At 35.6% G+C, this 20,514-nt stretch overlaps 1 protein-coding gene across 1 annotated transcript in view; it reads right to left on the minus strand.

The window, feature by feature from the left end:
• Positions 1-2,960: 2,960 nt before the first annotated feature.
• Positions 2,961-20,514, minus strand: part of LOC117335932 (chromodomain-helicase-DNA-binding protein 1-like) — a 43,707-nt gene continuing 26,153 nt past the window's right edge. Inside the window, exons 13-25 of the mRNA XM_033896216.1 lie at positions 19,833-19,985; positions 19,356-19,458; positions 19,024-19,169; positions 16,692-16,771; positions 16,260-16,480; positions 14,489-14,587; positions 13,862-13,932; positions 12,427-12,541; positions 11,810-11,918; positions 11,531-11,601; positions 11,096-11,240; positions 9,758-9,833; positions 2,961-5,711 (exon numbers count right to left, since the gene is read on the minus strand). Of these exons, the coding sequence (XP_033752107.1) occupies positions 5,595-5,711; positions 9,758-9,833; positions 11,096-11,240; positions 11,531-11,601; positions 11,810-11,918; positions 12,427-12,541; positions 13,862-13,932; positions 14,489-14,587; positions 16,260-16,480; positions 16,692-16,771; positions 19,024-19,169; positions 19,356-19,458; positions 19,833-19,985 (1,506 nt within the window). The 3' untranslated portion in view covers positions 2,961-5,594. The remainder of the gene's footprint in view (positions 5,712-9,757; positions 9,834-11,095; positions 11,241-11,530; positions 11,602-11,809; positions 11,919-12,426; positions 12,542-13,861; positions 13,933-14,488; positions 14,588-16,259; positions 16,481-16,691; positions 16,772-19,023; positions 19,170-19,355; positions 19,459-19,832; positions 19,986-20,514) is intronic.

Raw genomic sequence — 20,514 nt, forward strand, 5'->3', positions numbered from 1 at the left:
TCTTCTGCACGTTCCTACATCGTTTCACATTATATAGGTGAATAGGGGCCTACACATGTTAATATTAATACTTGATTACTTCGTGTTTCAGGGTTTTCATAATGAATTCATCACCGATTACAGTTTACACGGCCCGAGTTTAATTAACAAAGAACTGCTAGATCCACGTGTGTTTCAATCGTAAGTATTCAATTTACAGATTTATGCTACCATACGCCTGGGATTTTATAAGCATCCTGATTGATAGCACCCAAATATTGAGAACAAGAAGAATTTTATTTCTTTATTGACGAACTTCGACGTAGTTATATTGCATTTTTATTTCTGTCACGTAACGGTAAATTCGTAATATCTTTACTACATATTTCATGCATTTTGACAAATTTCCAATTAATTTTTATGACTTCGTTTTTCAATGGAATTTATTGAAATTTCACTTACATGTAAAGAATTATTTGCTTATTCATCTGATAATATTTACAGAATTTTTTGTAGTTGATTTCAAGAGATATTGCATACAATTTCAAAAAAAATAGCAATGACATTTTTAAGTTAGAATATAAGAACGAAAGTAACGTCACATTTCGGGCAACATGTGTATATCTATTTTAGGGAATATATGTAAAAATATCGGTAAATGAACTAATAATTGTCTACTATAGTATATGGAATTTGAAGAAAATACATTCAAAAACGAAGTCAATAAAATCCATTGAAAATTTGTTGTATGTCATGATCATGATCAATTCACAAAAAAAATGATCTCAAGAAATGATTGAATAAAAAAAATCTGTGTTTTGGAGTATTTTGATAGTTTCAGATGAAACAAACTGTCAGAGAATTCTGGAGTAGCTTGATTTCTATTAAAAGTACTTATCCTTATAATTAAAAGTTTTATGTTGTAGCTTTAAACTTGTATACCTGTGGCTAGCTTTTCTTGATAAAAAGACTTCCAAGCAGACATGCATGTAATAAATGACAGTAAAGTGATCAGGTGCATATATAAGGAAAATTATCTACATTTTTATATTGAACAAATCTTCACAATTATTCTAAGTTTTGATATAAAAAATATTTTAAAATTTTCTCTTTCTTCCAACAGATTATGCAGTACATTCTGAAGTGACGGAAAGCTTGAAGATATTGCATTGTGGTCCGAATTGAGGGCAATGATTCGCATCAAGCAAAAAAGGAATGAAGAGAATCAGACATTTTATTTTTCGAATTCACACTTACTTGGATTTGACCAGTTTAAGCAAGCAACATTATGCATATACCACACTTCATTGTATTCAGTATGCATTTATGCATTGTTTTTTATTTACATTTTTTTGTTGTGTTTCCTCAAGAGGAATTATGATTCGACAATTTTTACAAATGTTATTGCCCTTTTTATTTAGAAGAGTATATTTTTTTTGTCTGGATCTCCTACATACACATGATATAAAATTGTGTTTTCCTGCTTGAAAAAAATATTAGAATAATTTATCAAAAGTTATTGCCCTTATACATAGATGTCCATCTGTAAATCCTTAACCTCACCCTTAAACAAATTTCGAGCTTATTAGATCAAGACTTTGCTATGGCATGAAATTATACTCCGTGGAATTGTGATTGGATAACTAATCTTGTATTTCAATGTTTGTTTTCACTTGATACAATTGTGCATTTCTCTTAGGAATGGGACTGATGTATGTATTGTTTAAGCATGCAGTATTCTCATTTAAGCTTATCTCCTATATTTTCAGAACTAATTTCCTACACCATTAAATTAAGTCCCTTTTTTTGGTAATTTTTTCCTACTTTTTCAGTACTTTTTTTATACTTTTTCAGTACAAATTTCCTACTTTTTTAGTACTATTTTCCTACTTTTCTAGTACTTTTTTCCTACTTTTCCACTACTTTTTCAGTACTAATTTCCTACCTTATTGGTACTTTTTTCCTACTTTTTCAGTCCTAATTTCCTTCTTTTCAATACCATTTTCCTACTTTTTTGATACTTTTTCAGTACAAATTTCCTACTTTTTTAGTACTATTTTCCTACTTTTCTAGTACTTTTTTCCTACTTTTCCACTACTTTTTCAGTACTAATTTCCTACCTTATTGGTACTTTTTTCCTACTTTTTCAGTACTAATTTCCTGCTTTTTCTGTACCATTTTCATACTTTTTTTGTACTTTTGTACTTTTTTTGTACTTTATGGACTTACCTGTAAAAGTACTAAAAAAGTATAAAAGCACAAAAAAAGTACACCATCAATTTGGCCCTGTTCACTTTATACTGTTATTGTACTTTTAATGTACTTTTTCTGTACTATATTTGTGCTTTTTCTGTACTTAATGAAAACAATAAAATGTACTAAAGGTATACTTTTGTTAGACTTTTTTTGTACTTTAGTACTTTTTTTGACTCAATTTGGAACCGTGTTGGAATATCGGTTCCAAATTGAGTCAAAAAAAGCATACTTTTTCTATGCTTTTTTAGTACTTTTTTCCCATACTTTTTTTGTACTTTATTTCGGTGTGGGGGTGCACAGCGCACGCTCCTTATTGTGATTGATAAGGGAGAAATATATATAGTAAGGCCATGTATACAACGTTAACCCAACGGTGTCGCCTAGTAGGAGGTATAGCTTATACATGTGCTTCACCGTTGTTACTAAAAATAGACATTTAAACTTAAATTAAAAGAATTCCAGTTGATATCGAATATTCTTATTGTTATCAACGCAACAACTTCACAATACATATTATCTGGCATCACAACATACAGCCATGAATGCACAGTTTTTTTTTCAGAATTCTATTAGAATTGAGGTAAACCGCAATAGTTGTAGGAATATTACGATATGCAGCTATCACTATATATATACAGGATTTTAAATGTAAAATGTTCCTTTAATAAGTCAGTTGACAATATTAATTTTGACAACCTAACAATCTGACAACAATGACAAATTGATTCGTTTGGAAAAAAGAATTTATTTCTAAATTTCAAAATAGAAAATATCACAGTCTGTTAGTAAATAAATCTATTTATAATCTAGACACTACATAGTACTGCACTAAATACAAACAAACAATATACATATCATATACACATATATTAATGACTATTTCAACAAGCTGCCAATTTATAACATTTCGAATGGGTGACATCATCCTCGCTAGCCAATGGCTTCAAAATTATTCGCCAATGACTATTAGAGATACAGTGACAGTCTGATCATTATTTGTACTGAACAATTTAAAAATATGTGTTATTCATGGAGATTGGGTAACAACTAAGCACTAACAATTTTTCTGTACCATTTTGATTGCTTTTAACAGACCTTACAACTATTTCTTGAACATGAATAGTTTGCATTGTGAAGCATTATGTTCTCTTTACTTGGTCCCTTTCTTTCCAGAAAGGAACAAATATATCAGCCTGGAGTAATAGCTTCAAACATAGATTTAAACAATAGACCACAAAATCAATTTCCAAAATAGTGATAATTTCTTCATGAACAGTAATAAAACAGTACCAAACACTTAAGTAAAATGGTGGGCCAATGAAGAAATGTTGTAACAAAAAGGCAAAGATTACATAATTCAATGCAGAAGACAATGTGCTAATTCTACTTCCATCTAGGTCTAGGATGTGATAGAACCGCCAACTTTATTGTAATTTGTACCGGTCACCATTATGGTTAAATGCATAACAAGAGTTTCTGAACTGGTTACAAAGTTTGATGCCAGACTTATTAAATTGAGACCAACACCGAGAGCATTTTCATCAGACTTGCCCATTTCTCATAATTTCCAAAGCCTGACCTTACAAATGGTTATTGGCAGGTTCCAATAACGGTTGTGAAGAGCTCTGAAATAACGGCGACGTGCAAAACAGAACACTATACTGAACATTCTCAGATCACATGCTCTGACCAAGGAGTTGTAGCTTCCTAGTCCAAGAACACGGGAATGACCTTCCAGGACCTTCAAGTACATTATGCTAGCAAGAAGTTGCAATTAAAACAATAGAATTATCCAGTGGTGAAGAGCATGCCTAGCTATTATTAAGAGAGTTCAGAAATTTTGTGCGGACAGAATTCACAGAAAAAGACATCAACCACAGATATACCAAAACTGGATGAAAGGCTTGTATTCCATGCACCCTGATTCTCCAGAATTGAAGGTTCAGGGCATCAAAGAACGTGACAATGTCGAGCTGAATACTTCTGGACAGGAACAGCATTTACTAAAAGTTTTTGACGGTACCCATAGTTCTAGGACAGATGGATATTAATCACTTGTACAACTTGCACAATAAAAAATCTTCTACTTACTAATGATATTACTATTTTTACTTTACTGTACAATATGTATGACTTTACTGTACAATATTTGTTAAGTGTCTTAATCTACGAAATGCTTTAAATGCATGTACCAAAACTGAACAAAATGTTTAATACCAGTTAACAACTAACATACAACAGTCCTAACTAAAACAAAAACATCACAATGATACTACGAATAAAATGTGTACGAAAACAATCAATGTAAACAATAATGGACATTACTAACCTTGTGCAGTTCTTGGAATTTCCATCATGGGAGATTGTACGTGTTCAAATTTTAGACCACTTTTTGTCAAACTGATACGGTTCCTTAGCGTAAACCTTTTATTATTAGTAAATAGTACAATACCAATGTGATATTTAATCAGCACAAGAAGACAAAGGATGTAAACCTTACAATCTAGATGCTGAGCGTGAATGTATTGTCAATATTGTATGTATTGCATAATGGTTTGTGATGTCTTTTAAAAGTGAAAAAAATTAATTAAAAAAATTTAATTAAAAAAACTTTTATACAGTACCTTAATTAAAACAGCATATATTAAGCTGCCTTTGATGTTAAACTAATTGTATTTCTGAAGGTAACAATAAAGATTTTACTAATAACTCGTTTCTAAGTTTAGAGAAAAAATAACATGGGTCTGCCTCCTTAACAGAGAAGATTGTTTTCTGCCTCCTTAACAGAGAAGATCGTTAAGTTTGTAAAATCGTGAAGAGGACATGAGTGATTAAAATTACTGATACAATAACTAAGAATTAATCTAACTCAAAGTATAACACGGTACAATAATTATTTAAAATTGAATTTATCAATAAGGACTGGTGCACTATATTTAAAAGAATGTTACTTTAATGTATTGAACTTGCAGTAAATGATATTCTACGTAATAATTTGTGAAATTTTTGCTGATGGTAAAATAAGTTGGACAATGAAAATGAACTGTACAATACATGTATACCTCAAACTTTATAGTCACAAACCTCTAAAATCCTTTGTCATACCTATAATATACCCCTGTTATTAGGGACTAGGAAAATATAGTTGATAACCTAAATTTTTATTCTCATCTAAATTCATCAACTCAAATTAGTTAAAGAAGTTCTAGTGATCAACCTTTTATCAGGTTCAACTCTGATGTACAGTAGTTATAGTATTCACCACAGCACACAAATTGACCATGGTTACAACCAGTTTCCCCTTCATTCAAGATGGGAAGTGGTCATTCTATGGGGTAACAGGTTATTAAGAGCCCCGTCTATCTGTCTATCAAGTACTCTTGTGATGGTAAGCAGCGCCCTTTCCTCAAACTATCATCAAGCCATTTTTCTGATACAACTACAGCATCATTTGGTGTCCCAATCGATTTCATATCCTGTAAATACACAAATACAAATGAAATGATCTTATTTTAAACACAAAAAATTATTATTTGGATCTAGAAATGAGATGAAATATTTGCAGGTTCACCAAGACTTAAGGCTGACATGTTACAATTAAGAATTGATGAACTAGTTTGTCCAAATAAAAAACAGGCCCCAGAAACCTGACCATTACCTCCCTAAAATGACAGCTGCATTATGGGAAAACCAGAAACCTGAGTACGCTATTAACTCAGAAGATAATATAATATTATAGAGATTATAGAAAGCTTAGTGAGAAGGACAACTAGTTTTACCAGGGTAATTGAAAGGAGGATTCTATTTAAGTATACTTGGTTATTAAATGGATTATTTAGTTTTAGTTTTAGTATACACATTGTCAGGATGGTAAGGAAGTTTGGGGTGTACATTGTCAGAATGGTAAGGGAGTTTGGGGTGTACACTGTCAGGATGGTAAGGGAGTTTGGGGTGTACATTGTCAGGATGGTAAGGGAGTTTGGGGTGTACACTGTCAGGATGGTAAGGGAGTTTGGGGTGTACACTGTCAGGATGGTAAGGGAGTTTGGGGTGTACACTGTCAGGATGGTAAGGGAGTTTGGGGTGTACACTGTCAGGATGGTAAGGGAGTTTGGGGTGTACACTGTCAGGATGGTAAGGGAGTTTTGGGTGTACATTGTCAGGATGGTAAGGGAGTTTGGGGTGTACACTGTCAGGATGGTAAGGGAGTTTGGGGTGTACATTGTCAGGATGGTAAGGGAGTTTGCAGTGTACATTGTCAGGATGGTAAGGGAGTTTGGGGTGTACATTGTCAGGATGGTAAGGGAGTTTGGGGTGTACACTGTCAGGATGGTAAGGGAGTTTGGGGTGTACATTGTCAGGATGGTAAGGTAGTTTGGGGGTGTACATTATCAGGATGGTAAGGGAGTTTGGGGTGTACACTGTCAGGATGGTAAGGGAGTTTGGGGTGTACACTGTCAGGATGGTAAGGGAGTTTGGGGTGTACATTGTCAGGATGGTAAGGTAGTTTGGGGTGTACATTGTCAGGATGGTAAGGGAGTTTGGGGTGTACACTGTCAGGATGGTAAGGGAGTTTGGGGTGTACACTGTCAGGATGGTAAGGGAGTTTGGGGTGTACACTGTCAGGATGGTAAGGGAGTTTGGGGTGTACATTGTCAGGTTGGAAAGGGAGTTTGGGGTGTACATTGTCAGGATGGGAAGGGAGTTTGGGGTGTACACTGTCAGGATGGTAAGGGAGTTTGGGGTGTACACTGTCAGGATGGTAAGGGAGTTTGGGGTGTACATTGTCAGGTTGGAAAGGGAGTTTGGGGTGTACACTGTCAGGATGGTTAGGGAGTTTGGGGTGTACATTGTACATTGTCAGGATGGTTAGGGAGTTTGGGGTGTACATTGTCAGGATGGGAAGGGAGTTTGGGGTGTACACTGTCAGGATGGTAAGGGAGTTTGGGGTGTACATTGTACATTGTCAGGATGGGAAGGGAGTTTGGGGTGTACATTGTCAGGATAGTAAGGGAGTTTGGGGTGTACACTGTCAGGATGGTAAGGGAGTTTGGGGGGTACACTGTCAGGATGGTAAGGGAGTTTGGGGTGTACACTGTCAGGATGGTAAGGGAGTTTGGGGTGTACATTGTCAGGATGGTAAGGGAGTTTGGGGTGTACACTGTCAGGATGGTAAGAGAGTTTGGGGTGTACATTGTCAGGATAGTAAGGGAGTTGGGGTGTACATTGTCAGGATGGTAAGGGAGTTTGGGGTGTACATTGTCAGGATGGTAAGGGAGTTTGGGGTGTATACTGTCAGGATGGTAAGGGAGTTTGGGGGGTACACTGTCAGGATGGTAAGGGAGTTTGCGGTGTACATTGTCAGGATGGTAAGGGAGTTTGGGGTGTACATTGTCAGGATGGTAAGGGAGTTTGGGGTGTATACTGTCAGGATGGTAAGGGAGTTTGGGGGGTACACTGTCAGGATGGTAAGGTAGTTTGCGGTGTACATTGTCAGGATGGTAAGGGAGTTTGGGGTGTACATTGTCAGGATGGTAAGGGAGTTTGGGGGGTACACTGTCAGGATGGTAAGGTAGTTTGGCGGTGTACATTGTCAGGATGGTAAGGGAGTTTGGGGTGTACATTGTCAGGATGGTAAGGGAGTTTGGGGTGTATACTGTCAGGATGGTAAGGGAGTTTGGGGTGTACACTGTCAGGATGGTAAGGGAGTTTGGGGTGTACACTGTCAGGATGGTAAGGGAGTTTGGGGTGTACACTGTCAGGATGGTAAGGGAGTTTGGGGTGTATACTGTCAGGATGGTAAGGGAGTTTGGGGTGTACACTGTCAGGATGGTAAGGGAGTTTGGGGTGTATACTGTCAGGATGGTAAGGGAGTTTGGGGTGTATACTGTCAGGATGGTAAGGGAGTTTGGGGTGTACATTGTCAGGATGGTAAGGGAGTTTGGGGTGTACACTGTCAGGATGGTAAGGGAGTTTGGGGTGTACATTGTCAGGATGGTTAGGGAGTTTGGGGTGTACACTGTCAGGATGGTAAGGGAGTTTGGGGTGTACATTGTCAGGATGGTAAGGTAGTTTGGGGTGTACATTGTCAGGAATGGTAAGGTAGTTTGGGGTGTACACTGTCATGATGGTAAGGGAGTTTGGGGTGTACATTGTCAGGATGGTAAGGGAGTTTGGGGTGTACACTGTCAGGATGGTAAGGGAGTTTGGGGTGTACACTGTCAGGATGGTAAGGGAGTTTGGGGTGTACATTGTCAGGATGGTAAGGTAGTTTGGGGTGTACATTGTCAGAATGGTAAGGTAGTTTGGGGTGTACACTGTCAGGATGGTAAGGGAGTTTGGGGTGTACACTGTCAGGATGGTAAGGTAGTTTGGGGTGTACATTGTCAGAATGGTAAGGTAGTTTGGGGTGTACACTGTCAGGATGGTTAGGGAGTTTGGGGTGTACACTGTCAGGATGGTAAGGGAGTTTGGGGTGTACATTGTCAGGATGGTAAGGTAGTTTGGGGTGTACATTGTCAGAATGGTAAGGTAGTTTGGGGTGTACACTGTCAGGATGGTAAGGGAGTTTGGGGTGTACATTGTCAGGATGGTAAGGGAGTTTGGGGTGTACATTGTCAGGATGGTAAGGGAGTTTGGGGTGTACACTGTCAGGATGGTAAGGGAGTTTGGGGTGTACATTGTCAGGATGGTAAGGGAGTTTGGGGTGTACATTGTCAGGATGGTAAGGTAGTTTGGGGTGTACATTGTCAGAATGGTAAGGGAGTTTGGGGTGTACATTGTCAGGATGGTAAGGGAGTTTGGGGTGTACACTGTCAGGATGGTAAGGGAGTTTGGGGTGTACACTGTCAGGATGGTAAGGTAGTTTGGGGTGTACATTGTCAGGATGGTAAGGGAGTTTGGGGTGTACACTGTCAGGATGGTAAGGGAGTTTGGGGTGTACACTGTCAGGATGGTAAGGGAGTTTGGGGTGTACATTGTCAGGATGGTAAGGTAGTTTGGGGTGTACATTGTCAGAATGGTAAGGTAGTTTGGGGTGTACACTGTCAGGATGGTTAGGGAGTTTGGGGTGTACACTGTCAGGATGGTAAGGGAGTTTGGGGTGTACATTGTCAGGATGGTAAGGTAGTTTGGGGTGTACATTGTCAGAATGGTAAGGTAGTTTGGGGTGTACACTGTCAGGATGGTAAGGGAGTTTGGGGTGTACATTGTCAGGATGGTAAGGGAGTTTGGGGTGTACATTGTCAGGATGGTAAGGGAGTTTGGGGTGTACACTGTCAGGATGGTAAGGGAGTTTGGGGTGTACATTGTCAGGATGGTAAGGGAGTTTGGGGTGTACATTGTCAGGATGGTAAGGGAGTTTCGGGTGTATACTGTCAGGATGGTAAGGTAGTTTGGGGTGTACACTGTCAGGATGGTAAGGGAGTTTGTGGTGTACAGTGTCAGTAAAGAAAAGGGTTATTTGGGTGTACACTCAGGCTCAATAAAATTGAAGTTAAATGGAAAGAATGCTTTAGCTTACCTCAGCTGAGCAGCTAGAGTGGACTATCACATGAGTGGTCTTGTCTCCTACGGAAGTGTCAACATCGGCATCATATGTGGGGACATTAAGGAAAAAACTGTATTATAACTTATTATTTTATATCTACATCTTTAATTATGTAAATGATTGGCTAGGATTATCAAATTGATAATACAAAATGAGTATAAGTAGATTTTCAATACTTAACTGTGTATACAGAATCACATAGCTATGGAAAACTACCTATTTCTGGAGACAATGGGTGCATTACAATTATGTATTTGTAGTGTGAAATATATATTTTTTTGTTAGAAGATGATAAAATCTTGTTGTGTCTAACAATGTTTCATAATATTTTCCTTTCTTGTATCACTGTGTTATGGCATTCACAGATCTGTCATCACACAATTCATTTAGTATGGTGACACATGTATAAAAGCATTAATTTTTGTTCTGATAATGTCATATATAAAATATGTAGCCTGTGGTAATGCAACAAAAATGTCACAATTTTTTTCACACTCTTTCTCCCTCATTTTGGATGTGGAATGAGGGAGATCTCCCTCATTGGAAGTTTCAGGGGTTGACATGTATGTAATGAAAATATATTTTTGAAACATATTGAGAATTTAATCTGTAACCTCAGATGTGAGAGATCAATTTATCTCAGTTGAGGACTGGAACTCTGAAACATTTTGTTTCAGGTGAATGGATAATAAGAGTCGTTCTTTCTCATAAAGTTGATCAAAATTACAAAAATCAATACAAACAGTTGTCATTTCCAAGTTCTTCATTTTGGACTAAATTACCTCCCTTGTGATCTAGGAAGCCAAAAGAAAATATTACATCACTTTAAATATGACATCCCTATGCACCATAAATCATGCCAGATACAGGGGACAGGGCAAAAAAAATCAGCAATATATCAGATTTCCCTGTCTCATGAATTTAATTGTTTAACTAAATTCTACATAAATACTTTTAATAGTTAATTGTATAACTTAATTCTTCATAAATACTTTTAATAGTTAATTGTATAACTTAATTTTTCATAAATACTTTTAATAGTTAATTGTATAACTTAATACTTCATAATTAGTTAACTGTATAAATTAATATTTCATAATTAGTTACTTTATAATACTTTATAATTAGTTAATTATATAACTATATACATGTACTTGATAATTTAGTTAATTGTATAACTTAATACTTGATAATTAGTTAATTGTATAACTTAATACATGTACTTGATAATTTAGTTAATTGTAGAACTTAATACTTTATAATTAGTTAATTGTATAACTTAATACTTGAGCAATATAAACACAAGGATATGCCACAAGATATCGACGGTATCTTTTGATCTGGTCGGCAGTGATGTTGGAGGGATACAGGTAAGCTGTGACGCCATGGAAGATATCTGGGAGGGTATGAAGTTTACTCTCATTCTCCTTTAAATTAACATTGGATATCTTCTTCTCTGAAAATACACATCCATATTTAATTGTACAAGATGTAGAATAGAAGTAACTGTGGTATAATTTCTTTCACATAAAATTGCATTCAAGAATTGACATATTAAGCTACAATAATCTATACACACATAAGTTATGTACGAGTAAATTAATGTAATGTAATGTACTAGCAGATAGAAAATTAATAAATGATCAACTAATTAAGTAAGATATCAAATGAAAGTGTCCACACAACCATGTTATACACATAATGTACAATTATTATAATCATATACCTCCAGGCTTGTATACTTACTTTTAGCAGGTGGGTCACTTTCTTCTGAGGATATCCGCTTTAAAAGTTGTTGTTTACGAGGATAATAATAACTTAATTATGTTAAAGATTTTTTTTTACATTTATCTGATTCATATGGACGATTTATATGCTGCTAAAAAATCGCTACTTTTGTCACAAATTGCGGACTACAACAAACCTGATTGTCAAAACAAGTTATGTTATAGATATGTTAAAGATCTGAGGTAATCTGATTGACAGTATCACTATGATCGATCCTACACCGTCAGACAAGGATACATGTAGGTGGGAATGCCTTCTGATGCTAGGTGTTTCTTTATCAGTCTCTCTGTACCGTACCAGTTAAACCCAGGTGTGTCATGTCCAATTCGGGGCAGGTGTACGCTGGCTGTCAATACATTAATGATGCAAAATTGTTGGCCGAAATTTCCACAGTAAATCTTATAGAGTTATTGTTAATCTTCCTGGAAGTTGGCTGTTCTACTTATTGTGTAAAATACTATACACATCTTTAATTTAAATTCTAAATTATTATAAAAAAAAGATTAATTCTTATGATACTGAAAAATATAATGATCAAATCTTTTAAATACACAGCATGCATTATAATATTGATTTTTTTTTTCAGTTTCCAAATGAAATTCATATTGATAATAAAACTGTAAGTGCTAAAATAAATCAAAGAAACTCTAGGTTGATTCTATTCGAAACATTTAATGCAATTTACTCATCAAACAATAAAGCAATTACATTCATGAAATCAAAGAAAACTACAATCGAGCTCAGATAGAACCAAACTTAAAATTAACATCTGGTAGGTGATCTGGAGGTTGTATCAAATATAAACAATGAAAACTCCTATATCCCAACTTTTGCCGTGACATTTTGGTACCTACCTTTCCTTGCCTTGGCGAGGTAATGAACAGCCTTTAGACCCTGCTGAAGGGCAGACAACTTTATACCAGACAGGTGGTTGTGTTTATCCCTGTGCTGGCCGATTATCAGACCCAACTGCAAGTGAAACAGGATTAACATTATAATTTTTAGATCAGGTTTGTTTAAATCATGTTCATCTCAACACATATATTTGTGTAAACTTAGGAGTAAAAGCCCTACAATTTCTGAATGGAAAACTTGCATGCTTTTTTACAAAAAGGTAGAAGAATGTGGTACTATTACATATGAAAATTCGAATAAGAAACAGAACATGGTGAATCAAAAATGGATTTTCATTGAGAGACTTTTTAATATGGATATATGAGTGAACTGTAAAACAAAATAATTGATACATTGTACTATGTAAAATGTAAAAATATATTAATGGTGGAAAAAAGTACTATATTTCTGCCAGTTGCAGTTTAATTTGTGGAGATGCATGTGTTTGTTTTCTGAGATATAGTAACAGACATACAGTGGCCCTTTACTATTACTATTACTATCAATATATATTATACATAATGTATATTTTGAATGTGACAACAAAAATTTGAATAAAAAAAAAATAAATAAAAACAAAAAACAAAAAAAACAACATAATTTTTAGATCAGGTTTGTTTAAATCATGTTCATCTCAACACTTAGAATCAACATCAGTAATGTAAGTGTTTCATAGTAAAGTTAGTAAAACTTTCTACAGTGGTCTGATGCATAAGAATGCAAAATAACAAAAGACCCATTGGGCCTGCTCTGTTCACTCCTTACTAATCTAACTAACATCTGTATTAGTTGAAGGACTTTTTTTCAGAAAAGCTTGTAATTCTACATCTTACAGAGAGCAATTTTTTGGTAGGTCTTAGTCATTGGTGTGGGTCTAAAACTTAATATCTATCATTCTAGTATGGTATTATTCAAATATCATAGGTCTAATATAAAGGTAATTCAAATAATTTTTAAAAAGAATTTGACATGACTTAAGGGTGAATGTGAAATCATTCAGTGTTAGGATTTTGATTAAACAGGATATCCCTTAATCCCAGCACAATACAGACAAAAATCCTTGCCATTTACCTTTTGGTAATATTCAGTAGCTTGTAAATTAATTAGTGTATTTGACCTATTACATTGAAAGTAGTTCAGATTCATTCATTTGAACAAAATCAAAGGCCTTTCATCACAGCATGCTGGTGACAAACAAAATCAAAGGACTTTCATCACAGCATGCTAGTGACAAACAAAATCAAAGGCCTTTCATCCCAGCATGCTAGTGACAAACTGTATAAGACTCTTGGTTACTGAAAGGTCAATTAAAATTGGGCAGGTGAAAGCAAAAAAATAGGACTATAATACAAATGGTGATATCTGTGAGAAAATCGACATGTAAGATGTACTAACCCAGTCTTCTTCTCCATCTCGGGTGAACTTATCATCAAGGGAGATGAGATGACAATCCCCTAGTGCCAAATCTACAAATAAAATAGTTATCATTAAATCTACACATAAAAGATTACACTAATCTATTAATTTGTATATTACTATCACTGTAAAAGTTTTCATTGTAATATATGATGTCTCAATCACTCTCCGAAATGACATTATTTTCAGTTAGGATGAAGGAGACCATTATTATGCAGATGTAGATTACTAAAAGTCAGTATAACAAAAACTTTATCAAGTGTCATTAACTAAAATTGAAAAAAACTAATATGAATATATTTTATAAAATTTTAATATTACTTTAATGATATATGCTATCATATAGCTCAGATTTGAATAAGTAACAACAGGATTACTTGAACAGAATATTAAACCAGATGTTTGTGTGTGGTTCTGATAAAGGTAATCAGCTGTTTCTTAAATAACACTTATGCTTCAATGTGTGTGTACATATCTCTGTGCCATTTCACAAAGATAGATACTACATCACAAATCAAAACTTTATTAAACTTAAGAATTTTTTCATTGCATCTTAAAAAGTATATTAGAGAGAAATAATCCTGGACAACAGCTGGAAGACCCTACCTCCCATATCTCCTGCCAACTCGTACTGTTCTTGTGGTGCTGTGGAGCGTCGTCCTATCGCGGAGAAAATACCACCACGCCCCCAGCCTCCAGAGTCATCTACATAAACCATAACAGGTAAAAGAAATGTATACTAGGTAACTTCTATTATTTTCTTGGGGAGGAACCATTAATTGTTGTCATCTGTGAAGGGGAGTAACCATTAATTATTGTCATCAGTGAAGGGGAGGAACCATTAATTATTGTCATCTGTGAAGGGGAGTAACCATTAATTGTTGTCACCTGTGAAGGGGAGTAACCATTAATTGTTGTCATCTGTAAAGAGGAGGAACCATTAATTGTTGTCATCTGTGAAGGGGAGTAACCATTAATTATTGTCATCTTCATAGGGGAGTAACCATTAATTATTGCTGTCTGTGAAGGGGAGTAACCATTAATTATTGTCATCAGTGAAGGGGAGTAACCATTAATTATTGTCATCAGTGAAGGGGAGTAACCATTAATTATTGCCGTCTGTGAAGGGGAGGAACCACTAATTGTTGTCATCTGTGAAGGGGAGTAACCACTAATTGTTGTCATCTGTGAAGGGGAGTAACCATTAATTATTGTCATCTGTGAAGGGGAGTAACCATTAATTGTTGTCATCTGTAAAGAGGAGGAACCATTAATTATTGTCATCTGTGAAGGGGAGTAACCATTAATTATTGTCATCTGTAAAGAGGAGGAACCATTAATTATTGTCATCTGTGAAGGGGAGGAACCATTAATTATTGTCATCTTTAAAGAGGAGGATTTTTGGTTTGTTTTTGTTTAACGTCCTATTAACAGCCAGGGTCATTTAAGGACGTGCCAGGTTTTGGAGGTGGAGGAAGCCGGAGAAACCATTAATTATTGTCATCTGTGAAGGGGAGTAACCATTAATTGTTGTCATCTGTAAAGAGGAGGAACCATTAATTATTGTCATCTGTGAAGGGGAGTAACCATTAATTATTGTCATCTGTAAAGAGGAGGAACCACTAATTGTTGTCGTCTGTGAAGGGTAGGAACCATTAATTATTGTCATCTGTGAAGGGGAGTAACCATTAATTATTGTCATCTGTAAAGAGGAGTAACCATTAATTATTGTCATCTGTGAAGGGGAGTAACCATTAATTATTGTCATCTGTGAAGGGGAGGAACCATTAATTACTGTCGTATTGTTAATAATTGTGTAATTATCAGTGAAGGGGAGGAACCATTAATTATTGCCGTCTGTGAAGGGGAGGAACCATTAATTATTGTCATCAGTGAAGGGGAGTAACCATTAATTATTGTCATCAGTGAAGGGGAGTAACCATTAATTACTGTCGTATTGTTAATAATTGTGTAATTATCAGTGAAGGGGAGGAACCATTAATCATTGCCGTCTGTGAAGGGGAGGAACCATTAATTATTGCCGTCTGTGAAGGGGAACAACCATTAATTATTGTCATCAGTGAAGGGGAGTAACCATTAATTATTGTCATCAGTGAAGGGGAGTAACCATTAATTATTGTCATCAGTGAAGGGGAGGAACCATTAATCATTGCCGTCCGTGAAGGGGAGAAACCATTAACTATTGCCTTTTTTGAAGGGAGAATTCAATAACTGTTGCTATCTTTGAAGAGGTGGAACTTTTGTCCCTGTGGAGCATACAGCTGGAGCAGCCATTTCGGAACAGTTTACACATAGCATTTCTTGCACTGCCCTACCATATACTCAGCTGATATCAAATGTTAAAGCCAATAATTACCTGCACAATGTACAATGACATTGACCAATGTCTGTGTCTGAACTGGACGTGTCACGTCTCCGCTGACATAGTTGATAGATGTATTCTTAGTAACTCCTCCATCATCTTCCTGAGTGATATCAAATATCTCCTCCTCTCCATTCTCTTCCTCCTCCTTCTCCTCATCGCTTTCAATCTGTACACATGAAGATATGTACCCTGCCGACTTCCACATAGCTTCCCTGTCCAACAGAAGTCATAGCAAACTTTTTTTCAAATGTGATAAAAACATGTACTGCAAACATACATATTTAAAAGATAAACTTATTCTAGTGCATTTGGCTTGATACTGTTCGTAGTAATGTTCCTTAGCCTTCCTACTCAGACACTGATTTCAATTATGTTTTCTTTACTTCCACTCCAAATCAACTGTCCGCCTTACACAGAACTTACCTCTGTTTTATCCTTTGTTTCTCTTTCCTTATTCTCTTTTCTTCAGCAAGCTTCGCTCTCTTCTCTGCTGCCTCTTTTCTCTGAAAAAATAGTCAGAAAATAATGAATTGAAGTGTAAACAGAATCATATCTGAAACTGAAAACTCAAAATCAATAACACCAAGAGAAAATATTGAACAAAGGAATCAGAAATAGAAAGGGCAGCATGAACATGACTTTGATAGAAACAACAGGATACAACATCTATCTAATACATGTACTTATATTATCATCAGCCCCATGACTTTGATAGAAACAACAGGATACAACATCGATCTAATACATGTACTTATATTATCATCAGCCCCATGACTTTGATAGAAACAACAGGATACAACATCTATCTAATACATGTACTTATATTATCATCAGCCCCATGACCTTGATAGAAACAACAGGATACAACATCTATCTAATACATGTACTTATATTATCATCAGCCCCATGACTTTGATAGAAACAACAGGATACAACATCGATCTAATACATGTACTTATATTATCATCAGCCCCATGACTTTGATAGAAACAACAGGATACAACATCTATCTAATACATGTACTTATATTATCATCAGCCCCATGACCTTGATAGAAACAACAGGATATAACATCTATCTAATACATGTACTTATATTATCATCAGCCCCATGACCTTGATAGAAACAACAGGATACAACATCTATCTAATACATGTACTTATATTATCATCAGCCCCATGACCTTGATATAAACAACAGGATACAACATCTATCTAATACATGTACTTATATTATCATCAGCCCCATGACCTTGATAGAAACAACAGGATACAACATCTATCTAATACATGTACTTATATTATCATCAGCCCCATGACCTTGATAGAAACAACAGGATATAACATCTATCTAATACATGTACTTATATTATCATCAGCCCCATGACCTTGATAGAAACAACAGGCTATAACATCGATCTAATACATGTACTTATATTATCATCAGCTCCAAAGGACCAGACGAGTCTAAGCAGTTGTGCTGCATCTATCTGGCATCAACATTAGCATTCATATGGCATTTTCTAGATTATCCAGAAGTCTAGACTCATTCAAAGTCATAGTGTCAATTTTGCTATTAAACAATATCATCTTCTTTGAAATGAAAGTGAAAATGAAAGTGTGTTCCAACACAAATTAAAGCTTGTGAGAAAATAACCTTGACCTGTATTCATGAGTCAACTTTTTTAAAACAGTCAAACAGTTTTGTCATGATCTTTATTCAAGGTCACAGGGATCAATTGTTTGTTGAATTATTCTAATGATGTCTATTGATATTTGATATTTGCCTCTCTTCATGCGATAAGAACAATGTTGTTTAGAGTACAAAAACCTTTAACTCTTTACGTACTCATTCAAATTTCGCGGTCGCTACCGGAAGTGAATGCTGGGTAGGTCCTTTGTGTAATGGAGCATATGGCTATCACATCAGACGTCGATAAAACGATCTTTTACTGTTGTTGTGTGATGCTTAATATTAAATGAAGTTTATCATATGGAACGAGTACTGAGTATGGAAACTCTTTTACCCAATTTTCCTTTGAAATACGGTGAAATCACTAGGCAGAATCGCGGGAAATGACATGTTGATCGGCACATGTGTCACATGTGTGCATGTAATCACGCAGCCAAAACATCGTTTTTTCGTTGTGTAAAAATATTTTACGTATTTCTTACTCATTTTGATGTTAAGGGTTACTCAATTATATATATTCTATCGTTTTTAATAGCTTTATTGTGTTTAACACCTCCACAATCTCACAGAAAACGAAAGTAAATTTGAGGCCGCCATTTTGTAGCTATGTAAACAACCCGGCATGAACCGGCGGAATTCTTTGAAATAGACAATCTTCACGAATGAATATGCTTCTGGTACGTAAAATAATTCATCAATACAATATTTACATTGCTTATTATTTCTTAAAAACATTATTTTCGTGTCAATTCCTTCGTATAACTATGCTGAACAGCAAGTAATATCAACATCTTTCGCGATATTTTGCGACGATTTGAGTTGTCACAAAGGATGGAAGGCATGTTAATTGCGACGTGTGTAGTCGTCATGAAGGATATACAAGAGCATGTTTTTGTGATGTGTGTAGTCGTCGTGAGTACGGAAAGAGTTAAGATCACAGGAATCTTAACATTTCTCCTTAATATACTTTGCAGATCACATGTGTAAAAAGAGATTGTGAACACATCTGAATGCAGTCTCTTGGGCCTCTTGTTTACATGTATATCTTAAGACATGTCTTTACCTTGGCATTTCTTTCCTCCAGTTCCTCAGGAGTCAATGGTTTCCTTGGTTTCCGTGTACTGTCCGGGAAAAGTTCCATCAACTGTGTGTTTTTACCACGTCGGGATCGCCCCACTGCATCGTCTTCCTCCAATACTTGTTTCTGAACTGTACAATACACAACATGTCATAAAATAATTGTCCAATGCAGTTTTTTCATATCAATTTATAAACTAATATTCCAAACAACTGCAGGAATAATTTTTTCGAAGAAACACCGTGTTGGACTCACTCTTGCTATACTTAATATTCCAAATATCAACTTTGTAAAAAAAAATTGGATTTACAACAAACCTGCTAAAAGTTGTTCAAATGCCTTAATGTCGTCAGCTGTGGGTTCCTTTGAGTAGTCTGTACCCTCAAACTCATACATACTGGACGGCCCCTCCTCCATCTCCTGAATAATACAAACAATGTCAAACATGTCAATAAATATGGTGTGATAAAAGAGGGACACTCACAAAGGCTGAAAGCTGGAGCCTCCATTGTCCTGTGTATGTTTGGTCTGAATTATACTATCTCTCTATCAAAATATCATCCTCACACCACAATTAAACGACAACAAAGCATTAATTATGAACTGTTAAACAATATTTGTCCATGATTCACTTTTTTATTTATGCCATGATCAAATTAATTTCATTCTTAGAAGTATTCAGTTTAATCTTGATAATGTTGTCCAAATTTCAACACTAGTCATCAAGTTTCAGTAATTACCCTCAGTGAGGCTGAAACCTGTAATATAAATGTCACATGATCAGTCACACTCACTACTGATTGGCTAGCCTTGGCTTCTGGTTCCTCATCAGGTTGCCACTCGCCATTGATCGATGGGCCTAGAATCTTTGTGAAGTCTATATCAGGTTCGTCAGCATCCTCCTCATTCAGCAGGCTGTCCACACCAAACTTGAGTATATCCTGAAGCTGAAGGTTAAGATGTCTACTTTATATAAATTATCACCCAACAGAAAGTTCTGGGAGTTGCTTTTACAAAGTTTGGTGTCAGTGAATATTCTTTTATTGATATACTGTATACTTACTTAATTTTATGCACTCAAATTTTAGCGCAAAATCAAATTAAAACAGATTAGCACACCAACAAAGATTGCCATAGAAACCAATGTGGATAAACTACAATTAGTACAACCATAATTTAGCGGAATGCTTCCAGCGCGGAAAATGCTAAAATATAAATAATATATAAAATACCTCTAGAATATGTACATCTTCACTAATTTCCAAAAGTATTCTAAAAGTAACATCAAAAGGACCATCTTGACCAAAACATGGTTGAAGCACTGACAAACCCATCTATGAGCCTGATATATAGGGGTGACAAGTGACACTTTGACACTTTCCCTAGCCCCCCCCCCCCAAAAAAAAAAGACTTATTAAACATTAATTAATATTCATTTTGGCCTATAGGATCAACACATCTGACTCAGCATGGGAA

Source organism: Pecten maximus, chromosome 10 (assembly GCF_902652985.1).
Source record: "Pecten maximus chromosome 10, xPecMax1.1, whole genome shotgun sequence".
In the NCBI taxonomy this organism is placed as follows: Eukaryota; Metazoa; Mollusca; class Bivalvia; order Pectinida; family Pectinidae; genus Pecten; species Pecten maximus.